General features: G+C 48.3%; 1 protein-coding gene across 1 annotated transcript; it reads left to right on the top strand.

Moving 5' to 3' along the window:
* Window positions 1-576: 576 nt before the first annotated feature.
* Window positions 577-17,948, top strand: ACTR1A (actin related protein 1A). Its single transcript, XM_058543882.1, has 11 exons — window positions 577-691; window positions 8,882-8,946; window positions 9,873-9,948; window positions 10,707-10,832; window positions 11,657-11,781; window positions 12,949-13,165; window positions 14,153-14,245; window positions 14,837-15,011; window positions 15,115-15,176; window positions 15,887-15,927; window positions 16,135-17,948. Exons 1-11 carry the CDS (start codon window positions 644-646, stop codon window positions 16,235-16,237), a joined length of 1,131 nt encoding a protein of 376 aa, XP_058399865.1. The 5' UTR covers window positions 577-643; the 3' UTR covers window positions 16,238-17,948.
* The last annotated feature ends 37 nt before the right edge of the window (window positions 17,949-17,985 follow it).

The following is a 17,985-nucleotide window of genomic DNA, read 5'->3' as shown; positions in this document are numbered from 1 at the left end:
AAAAATGTACCGTTTTTTCTAAAAAGCAAATTTTATGCAATTTAAATTATTTTCTTTTGTTCTGGCAATATGTCCTTTCCCGTGTGTGTGTATTAAAATTTCCTTTAGTCGAGTGTGATGGCGATAGATTTTTATTAATGTCTTATAGACCCAAATAAAAACATGGCAATCTTATATCGTCCAGGGGAAGTGGTGGGGAGTGGCAGGAGGGATCTGTAAAATCCAAATATGCACGAATTACTGACCAATCCAAACCGAACTACAGACAAGTACTCAAGAAGACTACTTTCATACAACTTTACATATTTCAGCATGCACTGCTAATCCCTTCAAGCGGATTACAGATCCAAGCAAGCAATACCCCCATCAATCGGCATCCCTGTCTATTATCAATGGAGACTACAAAGCCCAGGGTACTGTGCGTCAGAAACGCGACGCCCCGTCTCTTAAAGCAGGCGGGGCTCCGAAGTTGCCTGGCTCGCTAACCCTGGTGCAAGGCATGCTGGGCTTGTAGTTCTTCGGAGGCGAGGTCGGGCCGCTCCCTGCCGCCCTCTACCACCGGCTAGACTGCGCATGCGTGTCAGTGGCGTTAGCAGCGGACCCGGCTGGCAGTTCCTTCCTCGGAAGGAAAGATTCCTCTGCCATGGAGTCCTACGATGTGATCGCCAACCAACCCGTCGTGATCGACAACGTGAGTTGCGTCTTTCCTATCTCTAAAGGGACGTATGCTCTCCTTCCCGAAGGGATTGCTTCCCGGGTTTCAGCCCGGGCCGCCGGCTCTTTGTCACTGGCCCGGCCTGTCAGGCGGGTTCAGCCGCCGCCGCCTCCATCCACCCCACCCCCACCCCCCAGTCCGCAGGCAGGGCGGCCGGCCAGCAACCGTGGGATGGAGAACTTGGGGATGGATAGAGGGAAGAGCTGTAGTGCGGGCCGGGTTCTTGGGCCGTTGGCTTGAGGGGCCTTAACCGATGTGAGCGCCCGGCGCCCATCCCCTCCCCGGTTTCCGATAACTCTATTGGCTGCTCTGGCTGTCCATCTTGACTGATGACCCCGCCTCTGGGCCTTGCCGGATAAGGGCAGCCCTCTGCAGTGATTGGCTCGCGCCCCTGCCATTTTTCCGGGCCGCCATAGTGTGTCCCCTCTCTAAGGGGCGGGGCGATGCACGAGGGTTGTGAGGATTGGTTTCGGGATCGCCCGGTGTAGGGGCCTGACGGGCTAGGGCCTGCCCGCGGGTAGAGAAGGGGTAAGTTTCCCTCTGTCTGCAGCTGGCCGGAGGCTTGGCGGTGTATCTGGGTGGGGCCCGAGAATCTGGTGCGAAAAATAGCCATAAGATTTCAGTTATTTCTGTGATTATAAATTATAACGTGAATAAAGGTCGAGAAGAAAGGAGAGTGACAAAGCAAGCAGGGTGATACCTTCGTCTTCGGAACGCCTAATTGCTGGGGAAAAAAATTACCAAACATAACATTTGCCAGGCGCTCTAGCGCTGACGTGGGTGGGGGGAGTGCACATCCATTCGAGTGGATCCTCACAAAAACTGGGTGAATGGTTAAGGCAGGACGTTTCATCCTCGTTTTACAAATGACAAAACTGAAGCGCGAAGAAGTCTAGTGAGCCCAGGGTCGCACAGTAGAGGTGCCCTAAATCCAGTGCTTTATCCGTTAGCATCAATAGTGACAAATGGAAAGAATCTAAATACTGCTCTTATTTGGGGCGGAGGGGGACAATTGTAAAACAACTGTTTTACGTTTCTGTCTTCCACTCAAATGTTTGGTCCCACCGAGATTGGTTGATACCTTTTCTGTGCCTCTTCTAAATGGCTCCATGGAGGCAAAACTGCCTATTCCCTGTCCGGAGCTGACTGTCAGATGCCCTCTGTTGACCCAGCCCTTGGGACATCTTAGGCATGTTACAAGGTTGTTTCATTTGCATCACCTCATTTAAGCGTCCGGTAGGTAGATAGGAATTACTACCCCCAGTTTATGCAGGAAAGTGAAGCTTGGAGAGGTTTAAATAACAGTATTCAAACTACCTGGTTTATGAGTTGAAGAGCCAAGACTTAAATTGAGATTGAGTTCCAAGGTCCTCACTTTTTCCAAGGAAAGGTGCTTTTTTTGTTGTTAGCTTTCCTTCTCTCCAGGGGTATGAGGTTGAGCTCAGTGACACACCTCATTTTGGGGAGGACTTTTTTTGTCTCTCTCACTAGACTATTAAATCTTTGTGGGAAAAGATAGTATTCCTTCGTTTTTCATTACTCTCGTCTTCACCTCACTCTACACACACACTACCTAGGTCCTGGCACCACTATGTGCTCAATAAATGTTTTTTCATTGGATTGATGGGTGAGTGGATGAATGATTGAATAGCTTTATCACATTAACAAAGAAGTCCCTAAATAAAGAGAGGTTGGGGGTGGGGCGGAGGACCCTAGTTTGTTATGGCAGAGGGTTAGGTATAACTGCTGGATCTTGATGTTGAATTTCAGAGAACACCACTATCTCTGTCTTCAACCAGTTTGTGTGTGCTTCATCTGCCTTTTTTGTTTTAAAAAGAAAATACAAATAGAAATTAGCCATTTCCTGTTTTCATCAGCAGTGCAGAAGGAACGGTCTGTCCATCCCACCAGATCCTCTGCTTCTTGAATTGTTTGGAAGGAGTAGTTCCATCTCCAGCCATTTTCTTTAATGTCACTTAAGCAAATGCTTCTTAGTCTCTCCTTCCTCTCTCTTGGTAGTGTATTTTGAAATGCATCAAATCAGTGGTGAATTTTCAGTTTTAAAATTTAAAGAATTGACTTGTTTTTTCTCTGGGACAACATTTTCTTTTTTTTTTTGTGAGGAAGATCAGCCTTGAGCTAACATCCATGCCAATCCTCCTCTTTTTGCTGAGGAAGACCGGCTCTGAACTACCATCTATTGCCAGTCCTCCTCCTTTTTTTCCCCAAAGCCCCAGTAGATAGTTGTATGTCATAGTTGCACATCCCTCTAGTTGCTGTATGTGGGACGCCACCTCAGCATGGCCGGACAAGCGGTGCGACGGTGCGCGCCCGGGATCCAAACCCGGGCTGCCAGTAGCAGAGCTCGCACACTTAACTGCTAAGCCACGGGGGCCGGCCCCTGGGACAACATTTTCTTTATTATGCCAATAATTCTGCCAAAAGGTAAAGTAGGAGAAACTTAAGTAATTTTCCCATTAGGATTTACTGAGCATCTGCCACATTTTTAGATTTCAGGCCTCAAGTAGTTCTTGCTGTTTGACATTTATAAAGTTTTGTTTTGTTTCAAAGTGAAAAAGGGATAGGAAAAATCATTTGAAATATTTGAGCCAACTTTATATTATAAGAATAATATGTCTCTACCAGATTTAACAGCTCCATAGCTTAACATGTTGCTACAATTTTATTTTCTGGGCTAAGGAGACTGTAATTAAAAGAAAGGAGAACAAAGAAAGCAAAGAAAAGAGGGAAGAGCCCCAATATCAGTCCACTGCCTTTCCCAATCTTCAGACAGTTGTTGACCATTCCTTTCATCCTGTTCTGGCACCAAACCAATTCTCAGAATTTAATGAGGAAAATGGAGGGGTGTCTGTGCGCGCTTTAATGACAACAATAAAGTGATAGGTATTTTTAAAAACTAAACATAAGTCATTCTTCCCAAAGGCATATCATAGATAGTAATACAAGAAGAGGGCAGCTCCTAAGCCACATTTTGCAGACTATAACACTTTGATCAGAATACTGTGTTTATTCTGAAGCTCAAATCTTTGCTAAGATCCCAAAGCCTAAGTTCTGTCCTAAAATGGATCAATATTCTGGTCAATCTTAAAACTGTCTTTGTGACTATGTGGGCCTAAATACAGAAACAGTATTAGATCTTTACAAGTTCATCAATAAGCTAAGAGTTTCACTCTTTTGGGGGGATGTTATGCTGCTTTAGCCCCCTTTTTAAAAAACGAGATACTTTAAATATACAGAAAAGTTCAGAAAACTATATAATAAGCACCCACGTAGCACGTGTCTACCACCCAGATTTATTTGTTTTGTTTTTGTGAGAAAGATCAGCCCTGAGCTAACATCCATGCCAATCCTCCTCTTTTTGCTGAGGAAGACTGGCCCTGAGCTAACATCCCTGCCCATCTTCCTCCACTTTATGTGGGACGCCGCCACAGCATGGCCTGACAAGCAGTGCTTCAGCGCGCCAGGGATCCAAACCCGGGCTGCCAGCAGCGGAGTGCGCGCACTTAACAGCTACACCACGAGGCCAGCCCCCACCCAGATTTAATAAATGTTGACATTTGCCATATTTGCTTCAGATTTTTTGCCGGGGGGAATAAAGCATTACAGATATAAACGAAGCCTCTTTGTACCTCTCTACAATCTCGTCCTTTCATTCTGTTCCGGAAGTAATCCCAGAAGCAAACCATCATCATGAAATTGATGTGCTCCTTTCCATCCATGATTTTATGGACATACATATTTTAGTGTGTGTGTGTGTGCGCGCACGCGCGGGCGCCCGCGCGCGCAGTATTGGTGTTTCGAATTTTTACTTAAGTGCTATCATCTTATTCACTAGCTCTTATTCTTTTTATTAGAGAAAATTTCAAATATAAATAACAGGAGAGGGAATAGTATAACAAACATCCACATATCCGTCACCTACCTGTAGCAGTTATCAGCTCCTGTCCAATCTTTTTAACCACATTCCCACCCACTTCCTGCTGCCACACTCTTTTAAAAACATAATCAACATACTATTATCAAAACCTAATATAATTAACAATAATTTTTTTTGTGTGTGTGTGAGGAAGATTAGCCCTGAGCTAACATCTGCCAATCCTCCTCTTTTTGCTGAGGAAGACTGGCCCTGGGCTAACATCCACTCCCATCTTCTTCCGCTTTATATGCGTCGCCGCCACAGCATGGCCTGACAAGCAGTGCGTCGGTGCAAGAGCGCACGCACTTAACCGCTTGTGCCACCAGGTCGGCCCCCAGTAATTCTTTAATATCATCAAATATCCAGTCAATATTCCAATTTTATTAATTGTCTCAATTTTTTTTTCACAGTTTGCAGCTCTTATAATCTGCTGATTCACTTAAGTTTAAGGGACACTAGAATTAACCGAGGAGATGAAGTCAATATATTTAACACTGTCACTTGCAATGTGATGTTCAGGCTATTTGTACAACTTCAGCAAGAATCCATTCCTAGCTTGATGGAAAGGGTGAAGAGGAGGTGACTTGTAGAGAGAGCTCACTATTCAATTATGTGTATTTTGAGAGCCAAGGATGTGCATCACACCAAGCTAGGTGCCCTGAGGGTAAGAAAGAAACCAGATGTCATGTGGAAGGAGAAACATCTTGAATTAGTTGCTGGGAATTAGAGGGAGGAAGAGGGTAGCCTTAAAGACAGTGTGAGGAATCTGGAAGCTGCATTAAGCATGCCTGACCAAAGGGCCAACTGCTTTTCATTTCCAGCCAGCTGTCCCCATACAAGAATGCAGACCCAGTGTTGCCAGATCTTCTGATTTTTCAAGAGGAATCAGAATTATTAAATGAGTAAATTGTATGGCATATGAATTTTATCTCAATAAAGCTGTTTTTTAAAAAGTACTTTGTGGGCCAAACAAAATATGTCTTTGGGCCAAAATGGGCCACCAGTGTCCTAGACTCTGAGGCTCCACCTCTCAGCTTCCTTTTCCCACTTGTAAAATGGGAGATAACTAGCCTCCTTCCCAGAATGTAAAGAACAATCAAGAGTGCTTAGGATAAAGGTTTCCTAAGCCACAAGGCCGATAGCCAGCAGGTACTGGGAGAGTCTTACGGAGAGATTTGCTATTTGTTTGCCTGCATCAGGAAGAGAATGGTCATTGGTGGCTGGCAGCAGACTTGAGTCCTCAAAAATTAAATGTGTAATGAGACTACTTTTTCAAGAAGCCTCTACAAGGCATTTGTTTACTTGGCTTTGCCAGAGTGAATAGCGAAGAGAGTGGCAGCTCATTTGTCAAGTACACAGTTCCTAGTTACAAATACAGTTCAAAAAATTGACATGACCCTTTTATATGCTCTCGTGATATGGTGGAGCACAACAGAGGCAGCTCAGCCGCCTCTCCCATCCCCACCCATTCTTCACCCAACTACTGCCCTGGCAGGCCAGCTTGTGGGGCTGCAGGGACAAGCTGGGTCTGGTTCTACCTTGTGCATCATTCTCAATGCTGCCTTCACCTTTCTGGCACCACCTCTGCCTGGGGCTTCTGGAATTCAGCTGCTCATTCAGGTTCCATACTTTAGGCTTCATCTGCCAATCGTTTGAGCTTGATTTTAATTTTAGTCAGTCAGTATCTATTTGAGGACACTGCAAATGCCAGATGCTGATCTGCAAAGTCTGCTGATCTGCAAAGTCTGACCTCAAGGAACTTGGGCTGAAAAGAGACAAAAATGGAAACCACAAATTCAAATAGCAGAATGAAATGCATGCTACCTAGTGGTACAGGTAATGGTGATTTTGTGAGATGATAGGAAGAGGATAACTAATTCCAGCTGGGGATTATTCTTCAGGAGGAAGGCAGTGATATTTGAATGGAGCTTGTTAGACTCTTCCTGGGAAGGAGAGAGAGGAAGAAATGAACCTGACATCTTAATCTGCCTTGTTACTCAGACTCTAGTCCTTTTGCTAGTAAACTCAAAATGAAATAGCCAGGAAAATCATCTCTTAAAGATATCCAGAGTCTGAAGTACAGGTCTCATCTTTACTTTTCTTGTTTGCAACCTCTACCTGGAGATCCAATTAGTCTGGCAGCATCACCACACCCAGGTGAAGGCAGTGAGCAATTACTGGAAGCTTGAGCTACCAAGTTCTCCCAGTTCTCTTGTACAGTGCTGTTCTCACTATCCATGTCCCTGAGCCCACAGGTTTGCAGTAGGATGGTCCTCCCTCCTTCCCAGTCTTTCAGCTCAGTTTACAGCTGCACCTTTTCCAGGCTCCTTGCTGTTCTGCCCAGGCCGATGAGTTTGCACATTGTCTCTTGTATTCTCTCTTTTCTGTTGGCAGAGCTTCCTGCTGTCTTAGAGAACTGGCTTGCCCTGCTCTCCCCACAAACCACTCTCCCTGTTCTTCCACCATTTCTTACGTCCTCCCTCTGTCTTGCCAGAGTCAGGCACCCCACTTCTCCTATAGAAGAACAGGAATGAGAGACAGAGAGGGAACCAGGGGAGTTGCTGGGAAGCCTTTGGTGCAAAAGAACCTTGGCTGTTGAGCATCTCCTGATATGTTTACTGCTTGCTGTGTGGGTTCTGGAAATATCACACTCCACCCCAGGAGAAGTGGTTGACAGGCAGCAGGAAAAGGCTTGCCCCAATTACATGTGCAGCTGTAAACCATGTTGGGGTAGAAGGGTGAAAGTATCAGGTGTGGTGGTAGAAGGACGGTTAAGGAGGAGAACAGGGTGTATCTGCAAGCAGTATCAAGCCTTGACATCTGTCCTGCACAAAGTTGGTATCTGTGTCTCGAGTCAGTGTTTACTTTGGTTGGGCCCTGGGTGGTACCAGAGCTGCTGGAGGAAGAAGTCAGATACTTTGCTGGGCACCTCACCCAGCATACCAAAGATTGGAGTAGCAGGATTATAATCTTGGGTCTCTTCCCAGACAATGCTTTAGGGCTTACCTGCTCTTTACCATCAGGAGACCAACGAGTAAAACAAAGCATGGTAAAAACAAAACAAAACAACTACCACAAACACCCTGCAAAGCATAGTGCTGTACCCCTGCAGTAAGAAGCAGACAACGTGTGTTCCATCAGCGTCAGCTTCAAGCATGACAATGCTCATGGTGGTGTCTGTCATCGAGGCCCTGGAGGGCCGGGAGAGTTCAGGCCTGAGCTGGGAAAGGAGGTTGAAAGCATCCCATGGTGGTGTAACAGAAAGAATCACGCGCCCTTCCCACCTTGGTTATGTTCCTGAACTTGGCTGCTTTGGTGATTTTAGGTACTTTCCTCTTCTCTCCTCAGCTTTCCTCTTTTTCTTCCCTTTTTAATATCATTTTTAATTCCAAAAGCAAAACATGTTCAATGTAGAAAAGTCAAAGAATAAAGAAAAATCAAATAATACTTTAAGTGTACGGTGAAAGGTCTCCTCACTATGCCCAGTCCCACGTCCCTCCCTTTGGCATGCACTGTACGGTGCTTGCGCTATACAAATGTTCAGAGAAATGGATACATTATACACAAATATAAGGTCTCTCTCTTTTTTTTTTTTTTTTTTTTTTTTGTGAGGAGATCAGCCCTGAGCTAACATCCGCCAATCCTCCTCCTTTTTTGCTGAGGAAGACGGCCCTGGGCCAACATCGGTGCCCATCTTCCTCCACTTTATATGGGACGCCGCCACAGCATGGCTTACCAAGCAGTGCGCCGGTGCGCGCCCGGGATCCGAACCAGTGAACCCCGGGCCGCCGCAGCGGAGCGCGCGCACCCAACCGCTTGCGCCACCGGGCCGGCCCCTCTCTCTTTTTTTTATGCATCTTTTTTTTTTTTTGCTGAGAAAGAGTTGCTCTGAGCTAACATCTGTTGCCAATCTTCCTCTCTTTTTTTTTTTCTCCCCAAAGCCCCAGTCCATAGTTCTATATTCTAGTTGTAAGTCCTTCTTTCTGTGTGAGGCGCCACCACAGTATGGCTACTGACAGACGAGTAGTGTGGTTCTGCACCCAGGAACCAAACCCGGGCTGACCGTGCTGCCGAAGCAGAGCATGCCAAACTTTAACCGCTAGGCCATGAGGGCTGGCTCGTCTCTCTCTTTTTTAAATAAAAATGGAACCTTATTATATGTATTGTATGATATATATCTCCTCTTGTTTTTGTGATACTTCTGACTTCTCTTTCTCCTCTCTCCTCAGGGATCCGGTGTGATTAAAGCTGGTTTTGCTGGTGACCAGATCCCCAAATACTGCTTTCCAAACTAGTAAGTCATTCTGTAGCTTAGTCAGAGCTTGGGAGGCTTGTCAGCTTTGTTACGGAGTCAGACTTCCATCTTTTAGGGAGAAGAGAGCTCTCATTAGGGTCAGCCTTGATACTCAAAACAACCATGAGCAAGGGACAGCAGCTGGCTTTTGGAGTAAACAAAGGAAACAATTGCCTACATGGTACAATTTAAGAGGCACAGGCAAGAGACCTCTTTTTAAGTTTGATTTTATCTGATGCCAAAAATGTTGTCATTGGTGACTCATTGGTTTGGGTGACTGCCTCTTCCTGAAGCCCTCTTTTTAAAATTCTCCTATCACCTGGGATGGGGTTTAACATTGAACCATACCTACCATCTTCATGAGAATGAGTTTCTCAGTGCTTGCCTCCTAAGGCAGAGAGACTGCCGGCAGGAGAAGGGCACAGGCGCCTGGGGAGGGGGCTTAAAGGGGGAGAAAAAGGAAGAAAGCTATCTATCCCAGTTACAACATCACAGTTTTGCTTAGTGGAAGTCCTGGACGGGGAGCTAAGGAGACTAAAATTTTTTGAGTTAACCATTCATTTAGAAATTCTTGTTTCCTTGTCTCTCTTGGTCCACACATACACTGGGGAAAGAGAAGAACTAGAAATATTGAATCATCTAAATATTTTTTAAATAACTTATAAAAAATATAAATATAATAAAAATGTGAACTAATATACAAATAGCTTAAAATAACACATGTCCATTGTAGAAATTGTGGGAAATGCAGAAAAGTAGAAAGAAGACAATCAAAGTCAACTGTAATCTCACTCCTCAAAGATAATCACAGTAGAATTGAGTGTATTTCTTCCCGTCTAAGTATGTGTGTCTACACTTCCTTCCTGTGTTCTGTTGTGTGTTCTGTGGTGAAATGAAAAGTGATGGTCCTCCTGACTTTCTTGTAGTGTGGGCAGACCCAAGCATGTTCGAGTCATGGCAGGAGCCCTCGAAGGCGACATTTTCATCGGCCCCAAAGCTGAGGTAATTCCCAGTTCTATTGAAGAAGCCTCAAGCCAGCAGAAGACCTTCATTATTCCCCACATGGGCAGTGTCCCAGCAGTGGGACATAGATATGAGTAAAAGGAGCACTTTCTTCTTCAAGTCTCCCCTTTGGTTCTCTCATCCTAGGCCTAATCAGTTGATTTCTCCCAGGAGCAGCCTGTGGTTTTGGAGAGGAAATATATGAAATCCCACTTTGGGAAACAGAGACCAGTCTAGAAAACAGGGCTGATGCCTTCCTTCTGTATTCTGTCGCTACCTTGCCAATGATCAAATTGACTGGTTTGGTTATTTTTTTGGCAAAAGGGATTTGGAAAGAGATCGTCGCTGGGGTACCCTGGGGATGAGTTAATTAGTACAGTTTGGCAGAGCCCTCCGGCAGCCTCTAGAAGCAGAACAACAGAATCATTGTTGCCGACCTTGGCTTCAAGTGCTGAGGCCCAGAGGTGGGAGCCAGGAGATTGTGTCCTAGGATGAGGCAATGAGGAGGGTGCCTCCTGTCACTTTCCCTAGGGGCACCCGAAGGTCCATGGAAAGGCAGAAGCCCTCAGCTTTGCCAGCTAATTGGACAGTGAGAGCAGTTTGCAGCATACAGTTTAGAGACTTGGAGAGTGGGTGTCCCCCCTTAGCCCTGGGTGAGGACTGCTAGGTGGGAATTCCCAGTCCTGGAAGAGCAGGGTCCACTGGGCAGCCCGGCTGAAAGGCTGGCTGCTGCTGTAAGTCCTGCTCTCTGCCCCCAGGAACACCGAGGGCTGCTCTCCATCCGCTACCCCATGGAGCACGGCATTGTCAAGGACTGGAACGACATGGAGCGCATCTGGCAATATGTCTATTCTAAGGACCAGCTGCAGACTTTCTCAGAGGAGGTGAGGGCCCTGTGTACAGGGCACCCCTCTGGGGTGTGCAGAGCTGTGCAGAACCCCTACCCCAGAGATAAGGAGGATGACGATGATAACTGCCAAGAGTATTTGAGTCTCACTACGTGCCAGGCACCGGGCCATGTGCTTCTCAGACATGTTCGCAGTTAATCTTCACACCATTCCTATGAGGTGTAGGTAGTATTATCTCCGTTTCACAAACAAGGAAACAGAGGTTCAGAGAAGCCAGTAGTGTTTCCAAGATCACCCAGTGAATAAAGTGGTAGAGCTGGGATTCACACCCATGTCTTTCAGACTTCAGAGCCTATGCTCTTTAACTTGTAAAGAAGTAACTCTCAACTCAGAAACACAAAAGAAGGTGCATACTAGGCATTTCAGAATTTCCATGGGAGGGGTATGTTCCGTTTTTTAAAAGTACATTCAATATTGAAATTTAATTTTCTATTTTGAAAATTTTTTAACTATTTTTTTATCATAATAAAACCAAATTTAGAGTTTAGCAAAATATTCTTGACAATTGGAGCTATACAGTAGATACAGGGCCAATACAAGAATCTTGGCGAACAAGGAGTGGGGTGTAAGGGGTAGAGGGGAGGACAGAATGAGACTTTAAAGGGGGCATGAATTTGGAAAGTTGAGAAACTGACTTGGGCAGGGGTAGGTGACAGACCCAGCTTGCCTCTTTTTTGGGGGGAGGCTGACAAAGGTCCCCTCCCTGGGCTCTAGCCAGCCACGCAGGGACTTCTCCTCCAGTACAAATGAGGGGTGGGAATGTGGCCTCGCCCTGATTACCATCTGGGCATCTTTCACAGCATCCAGTGCTTTTGACGGAGGCGCCTTTAAACCCGCGGAAAAACCGAGAACGAGCTGCTGAAGTTTTCTTCGAGACCTTCAATGTGCCAGCCCTTTTCATCTCCATGCAAGCTGTGCTCAGCCTGTGAGTAGCAGCCTGGCTGGCTAGCCTGGCCTCTTGGGAGGGAAAGCAGGTTCTAGACTGCCTCTCCTTTGGGTTGGTTCAGAGCAACTTGAGTACCCCTGCTAGGGAAGGGTTAAAGGTGGTGGGAAGGGGAGTATTGAGACTGTCTCCCAGTCTGGTACTCTCAGCAGGTTTGGTGCCCAAGGCTCTCTGCTCGGCCTGCTGGGAAGGCCCCTGTAAATGTTCAGACATTTATTCAGTGCCCGCTTGTGCCAGGTGCTCTGCGAGGCTGGAGATAGGGTGAAGACACCACCATGGTCTCTGGTCTCACACCCCTGTCATTCCTGTCATGCTCCCAGCCTGCCTCACGCCAGGGTTAGGTCTACTGCCGAGATTATACACTGGTGACCTGCAGATGGGATTTGTTTGACGCCATTAAAAATTGTGAGCTAGCATTTAAAAATTGGTAGCTTTCCTGTCAAAATCCAAATTTCTGGCTTCTCTGAGAAAATGGTAAGATGTGGTAATGCTGGGCCTGCATTCCTATAGGGCAAAAATTGGCAAGAGCTGAAATAGCAGCCGCCATTTGAGATAGAGTTTGCAAGCTTGACTTCCCCACAGTCCACTCCTTTCCCTGTTGTCCTCCCAACACGAAGGCAGAGTATCAGCTGCTATTTGTCTAACATGGTGGGTTTTTCCTCTCATATCACAGAAGTACATGTCTGTACCCTTGTCTCTACCAAAAGAGAAAAAAACTATGGACAGACCTAGAGGGCCGTGTGGGAAAAAAGCTAGTTTTTTGTGAAAGTGAAAATATTCTTATTTTCCTTTACTCATTTACTTTTCCTGCCTGGCCCCTGTAGGCATTTGGGTTTTTTCCTTTTGTTTAGAGAGTAAAAACTGCCCCTCGGGCTGGGTCCCTGAAGCAGTTTGAAGGCCAGGGCATCTCTTGAGATTGGAAGGCCTGCTCTTCTGGAAGTGGGGGAGGGAGCTTGGAGAGGTTTAGTTCCTTTCATTCAGGTATTTCAAGGCTGGCTTCAATGCTCAGGCTTCCTTAGTACTCAGTCCAGTGTAAGGCCCCTGGAGAAAGGCGGCTTTAGTGTAGCTGACATTGGACTCTAAAAAGAGGTGAATTTCTTCCCAGAGTGAGGCGGCAGGGGTAGTGATGGTTTGCCCCCTTTGCTTCAGTTATGCCACAGGCAGGACCACGGGTGTAGTGCTGGATTCTGGGGATGGCGTTACCCATGCCGTGCCCATTTATGAGGGCTTTGCCATGCCCCACTCAATCATGCGCATCGACATCGCTGGCCGAGACGTCTCTCGCTTCCTTCGCCTCTACCTGCGTAAGGAGGGCTATGATTTCCACTCATCCTCCGAGTTTGAGATTGTCAAGGCCATAAAAGAGGTGGGTGCTGCCCCATGGGCCCAGAGATGAGATAGGGAATGGGAACAGAGCAGCCAGGGTGTCCATGACCTAGAGTGAAGAAAGGCGAAGCTCCTGTCCTGGGGGTCTTGGGTCAGGCTCTGTTCTTCCCAGCCAGGCCTCCTGGCAGCTGTGTGATCCTCCAGCTGCGCCCCTCACATTGACAGATTCACCTTCCTGATGTGCTGCCATCTTGTGGGGGAAAGGGAGCTGTTTCTATTTCTTAACGTGGGTGATAGGTACACCAGTGTTCATTATGGGTTTTTTTTGTGTGTGTGTGTGTGAGGAAGATCAGCCCTGAGCTAACATCCGTGCTAATCCTCTTCTTTTTTTGCTGAGGAAGACTGGCCCTGGGCTAACATCTGTGCCGATCTTCCTCCACTTTATATGGGATGCCGCCACAGTATGGCCTGACAAGTGGTGCGTCCGTGTGCACCCAGGATCCGAACCTGGGCCGCCAGCAGCGGAGCACGCACACTTAACTGCTACACCACGGGGCCGGCCCCCATTATGTTTTTTTTATACCTTGTGTACATACGTTCTTTTACATCCTTGAAGAAGTCAGAATACATTTTTCTTTTTAAGTAAACTGAATCCTCCTGCCACCTGTGACTCTAGGGAAACCTCTGAGCTCGGCAGGCAGGACCCAGAACCATATGAGTAGTAGAGGAGAAAAATGGCCTAAGTCTGAACTAAAGTGAGGTTATGGTCTCAGACCCAGATCCAAAGAGCCAAGTTTCCATGCTTGCCCACCAGGAAGATGGAACAAGTAGGAACTCATATCCTAAATGCTACCCGGTGAAGGCTGACAGAAACCTCTCTGCTCCTCCCCTGGGGCAGTAGCTCTAATGACCTTTAAGGCAATCACTGTAGTTGTGCAGATTTCTGCAGCAGCACATCATTCCCCTAGGATTCTGACCAGGTAGGTGCCAGGTTTCCTATCTGCCTGACTTGTGCTTGGTTCCACAGAGAGCCTGCTACCTGTCCATAAACCCCCAGAAGGATGAGACACTAGAGACGGAGAAGGCTCAGTACTACCTGCCCGACGGTAGCACCATTGAGGTAGGCAGCTGGACCTCACCCCTCAGTCCCCTCGGGCCCCCAAAAGCTCTGGGCCCAAACAGAACTCCACAAGGGGAGGCTGGAGTCAGATATACCAGTCATTTTACCCCTCTTCCTGGAGCAGTGTAGCTCTTGAGCAGCACCGTCTCCTACAGAGCAAGGCACCAGGGACTTTGCTTTTCCTGTGTGGGGTGCAGGAGGCACCAGAGGCGTTTTCTTAGGTCAGGAAAGGATTAGGAAGGGGGATGGTTAGTGCTGTCCTAAACCACTTGGGCACAGTATAGGGCAAGTTGCCTCTCCCTGTACCTCCATTTATAGGAAGAAATTTCCACGAATGAATGAATCCATATATTAATGCCAAAGGTCTCTTGGCTGGAAAATGCCAGAGCTAAGATTAAACGTAGGAGCTTCCTCTCTCTAGTTTCCCAGGAGCCCTATCTTTGTACTTTGAGGTCCTTGACGTACAGGGTCTTGCCTGAGCCGAGCCTTCATAGCCACCTGATTACTAAGAGATGGGACCTCTTCCGTTCCCACCCCGAAAGGGACCTCGGCCCCAGTCCCAGCCTCTGAAGCTTGCCCTCCACCCTGCAGATTGGTCCTTCCCGATTCCGGGCACCTGAGCTGCTGTTCAGGCCAGACCTGATTGGCGAAGAGAGTGAGGGCATCCATGAGGTACTGGTGTTTGCCATCCAGAAGTCTGACATGGACCTGCGGCGCACACTTTTCTCTAACATTGTCCTCTCAGGAGGCTCCACCCTGTTCAAAGGTTGGTCTTTGCTCTCGGGTCCCTTCCTGAGGAAGCTTCCAGATCTTGCTGGACCCAGACACCCAGAGAATTGACTCGAGATTCTCCTTCCTTGCCCATTCAGGTTTTGGTGACCGGCTACTGAGTGAAGTGAAGAAACTGGCTCCGAAAGATGTGAAGATCAGGGTAGGAGCATGGCGGGGGCAGGGCTGGGTGGAACTGGGCCTCCAAGGGTCTAGAGTGCCACGTGGTATGGCCTCCCCGCCAGCTTTGCCCAAGCTTTTCGGGCAGCCAAGGCCATACAGGCACTGCCAGATGGCTCCCTGCTTCTATGCTGACCCTGAGGTCTGCCAGAGGGGAGCACCCATGCTCACTCTCCCTCTTCACAGAAGGATGGCAAGTCTGATACCCAGCTGTGGCAAGGTGCTAGGCAGAGGGCCCCTCGTGTGGTCTTTCAGGGAAACTGTAACATTGACATGAGATTGGCTTTCGCTGCTCCCCTGTGATACAGTCCAACATCTTAGTCACAGCTGAAGGGAGCTAGCCTGGCTGAGGACAGAGGGATCCTAAATGAAGGAGTATGGCTCCTGCCATGGAGTCTGTTTCCCCTGTCCCCTCACAGAGCCAAATCTTGCTCCCACAGAACCCCAGCTTCCCTGGGAGCTATGGATACTTACGGTTGCTGGAAGCCTGCTTCTCCCAATGAGTGTCAGGCTGGTCACAGTACCTCCAGAGAGGCCACAGGGTCCAGCAGGGGCACAACTTAAAGCCTATCCTGTGAAATATATCCATTGCCTTGGGCAGTGAGAATTGGCCATAAAGACAACAAGCCTTGGAAGGGAAAGGGAGAAGGGAGGATGCAAGTCTCAGGTTTCTCTTTCTACTCACCCTTGCAGATATCTGCACCTCAGGAGAGACTGTATTCCACATGGATTGGGTGAGTAGCTTTTCTGGGAATAAGAGCGGAACAGGAAGTGAAGGCATTGATTACCCCTCACTACCCCACCCCTTTAAAGAAAAGCCTGATCTAGTTTGGCCCCATGGGGACTGGCTGGCTCCACCAACACCGGAGTTCTCTCGCGCGTGCTCTCTCTCTCTCTCTCTGTCTCACACACAATGTTCCTTTGGATTCCCTCCACTCCAGGGGCTCTATCCTCGCCTCCCTGGACACCTTTAAGAAGATGTGGGTCTCAAAGAAGGAGTACGAGGAAGATGGTGCCCGATCTATCCACAGGAAAACCTTCTAATGTTGAGACGTCATCTTCACCTCTCTCTGAAGTTAACTCCACTTTAAAACTCGCTTTCTTGAGTCGGAGTGTTTGCGAGGAACTGCCTGTGTGTATGAGTGTGTGTGTGGGTACGAGTGTGTGTACATACGCGAGTGCCGTGTGGCCCAGGGAGCCCAGGGCCCAGAAAGGACGATGAACTACCCACGATGGCGATGGCCTGAGGCCTGGGGTTGACCACTAACTGGCCCCTGACAGGGAAGAGCGCCGGCAGAGAGCCCCACTCCGTCAGCTGGGCCTTTGTCTGGTTGTGTGGGACTATGTTTACTACCATAGAAAGACAGAGAGGGAGGGAAACCCAACCCCCAAGAGACCTTGCTGCTGCCCATCCTAGGCTGGGCTAGCCCCACCCCCACTGCACCCTCAGGGTGCCCTGAGGCCCAAGGCAGCTGCTTCCTCCCTTGCTCATCATTCTGTTCTCAATGCTTCTTGATCATGGACTAAGGACTGGGGCCGGGGTTGAGTTCTGTCTGGTTTTGTTGCAGTTTGGGTTTGGGAGGCTGGAAAAGCACTCCAGGAGTTACTAAGACTCCAGAGTCGGGAGAAGGCAGGATGCCCTCCACTTTACCTGGGGACCAGGACAACACAGGGCATTTGAGAAGGGCAGGAGTAGTGCTACTTCTGATGGCGGTAGAGTCAGTGCTCCAACCCCCAGCCCCATCCAGGGGGTCGCAGGAAAGTTTGAGAAGCCTGTTGGCCCCACGCCCTCTTACTTGCTTTCATCCATCTTTGGGCAATGCCATCTTCAAACAGTTTTATTTATTGAAGTGTTTGTTCAGTATGAGGACTGGAGAGAGGGAGCTCATCGCCTCCTGCCTACCGGTCACCATGTTCACACTAATGTTTACAGCACCTAAGCTTAGCATAGCATCCAGGGCCCCGCCACTCCTTGCTAATGGACAGTATCCATAGGCCTCAGGACCATTTGGGATCGGAGGCTACATTCAAAGGCACTCCCACAGCCTGTTTCTTTCTCCCTCTTCTACTTGCTCACTGCCTGGAATCAACAGGCTGGTTGCTGGTTGGATTTTCTGAAACAGGAGGTAGAATCACTCTTTGGCAGAGGCCCCTAGCAAAAGATGGGTATTGGGGATCCAGCCCCCTTAGGACTGGAGAAAGAGCCGCAATTAACCAAGTTGCCTTTTCCCACTCTAGCTGACCCGGGGGGCTAGATTGTAGAGGCTAAAAGGCCCCCTCTGGGCTGACCTGTGCCATTCTTGACTTTGGACTTGTTTGGTTAGGGAGGGAGGGGGGCAAAACCAGAGTGCCAGGAGCTGATGGGCCCAGGCTCATCTCCTCTGGTCCAGTGGGGCCAGGTGCCTACCCTGGACTGGGCTCGCCTAGCAGTGGTCCAAAGGCTCCTCAGCCCAGATGGTGCAAAGCTGGGGCTAGCAAATCTTCGCTGGCACCCTCATCTGTAACACCAAGACCTGCCCCAGTTCCAGAGTCCAGGCAGTATTCTCCCCCATGCCGTACAACGACCAAAGGCCCTGCCAGGTGTGGGCCGCAGCAGCAGGTGTGTGTGAAAGCTATGTGGCGACCCGCGGACTGCAGTGTGCTTAACCAGCTCACCTCCCTTCTCTTAGCCCAAGCCTGTCCCTTGCACAGCCTCGCACAAACCACGTTGCCTGGTGGGGCCCAGTCTACTTAAATAAAGTCGTTCCAATAGACACATCAGCAGGTCCTCTGTCTGTACACAGTGCTGGGTG

This window comes from Diceros bicornis, chromosome 6 (assembly GCF_020826845.1).
Source record: "Diceros bicornis minor isolate mBicDic1 chromosome 6, mDicBic1.mat.cur, whole genome shotgun sequence".
Classification (NCBI taxonomy): domain Eukaryota; kingdom Metazoa; phylum Chordata; class Mammalia; order Perissodactyla; family Rhinocerotidae; genus Diceros; species Diceros bicornis.
The sequence above is the reverse complement of the archived record's forward strand: the minus strand, read 5'-3'. Positions and strand labels throughout refer to the sequence as shown.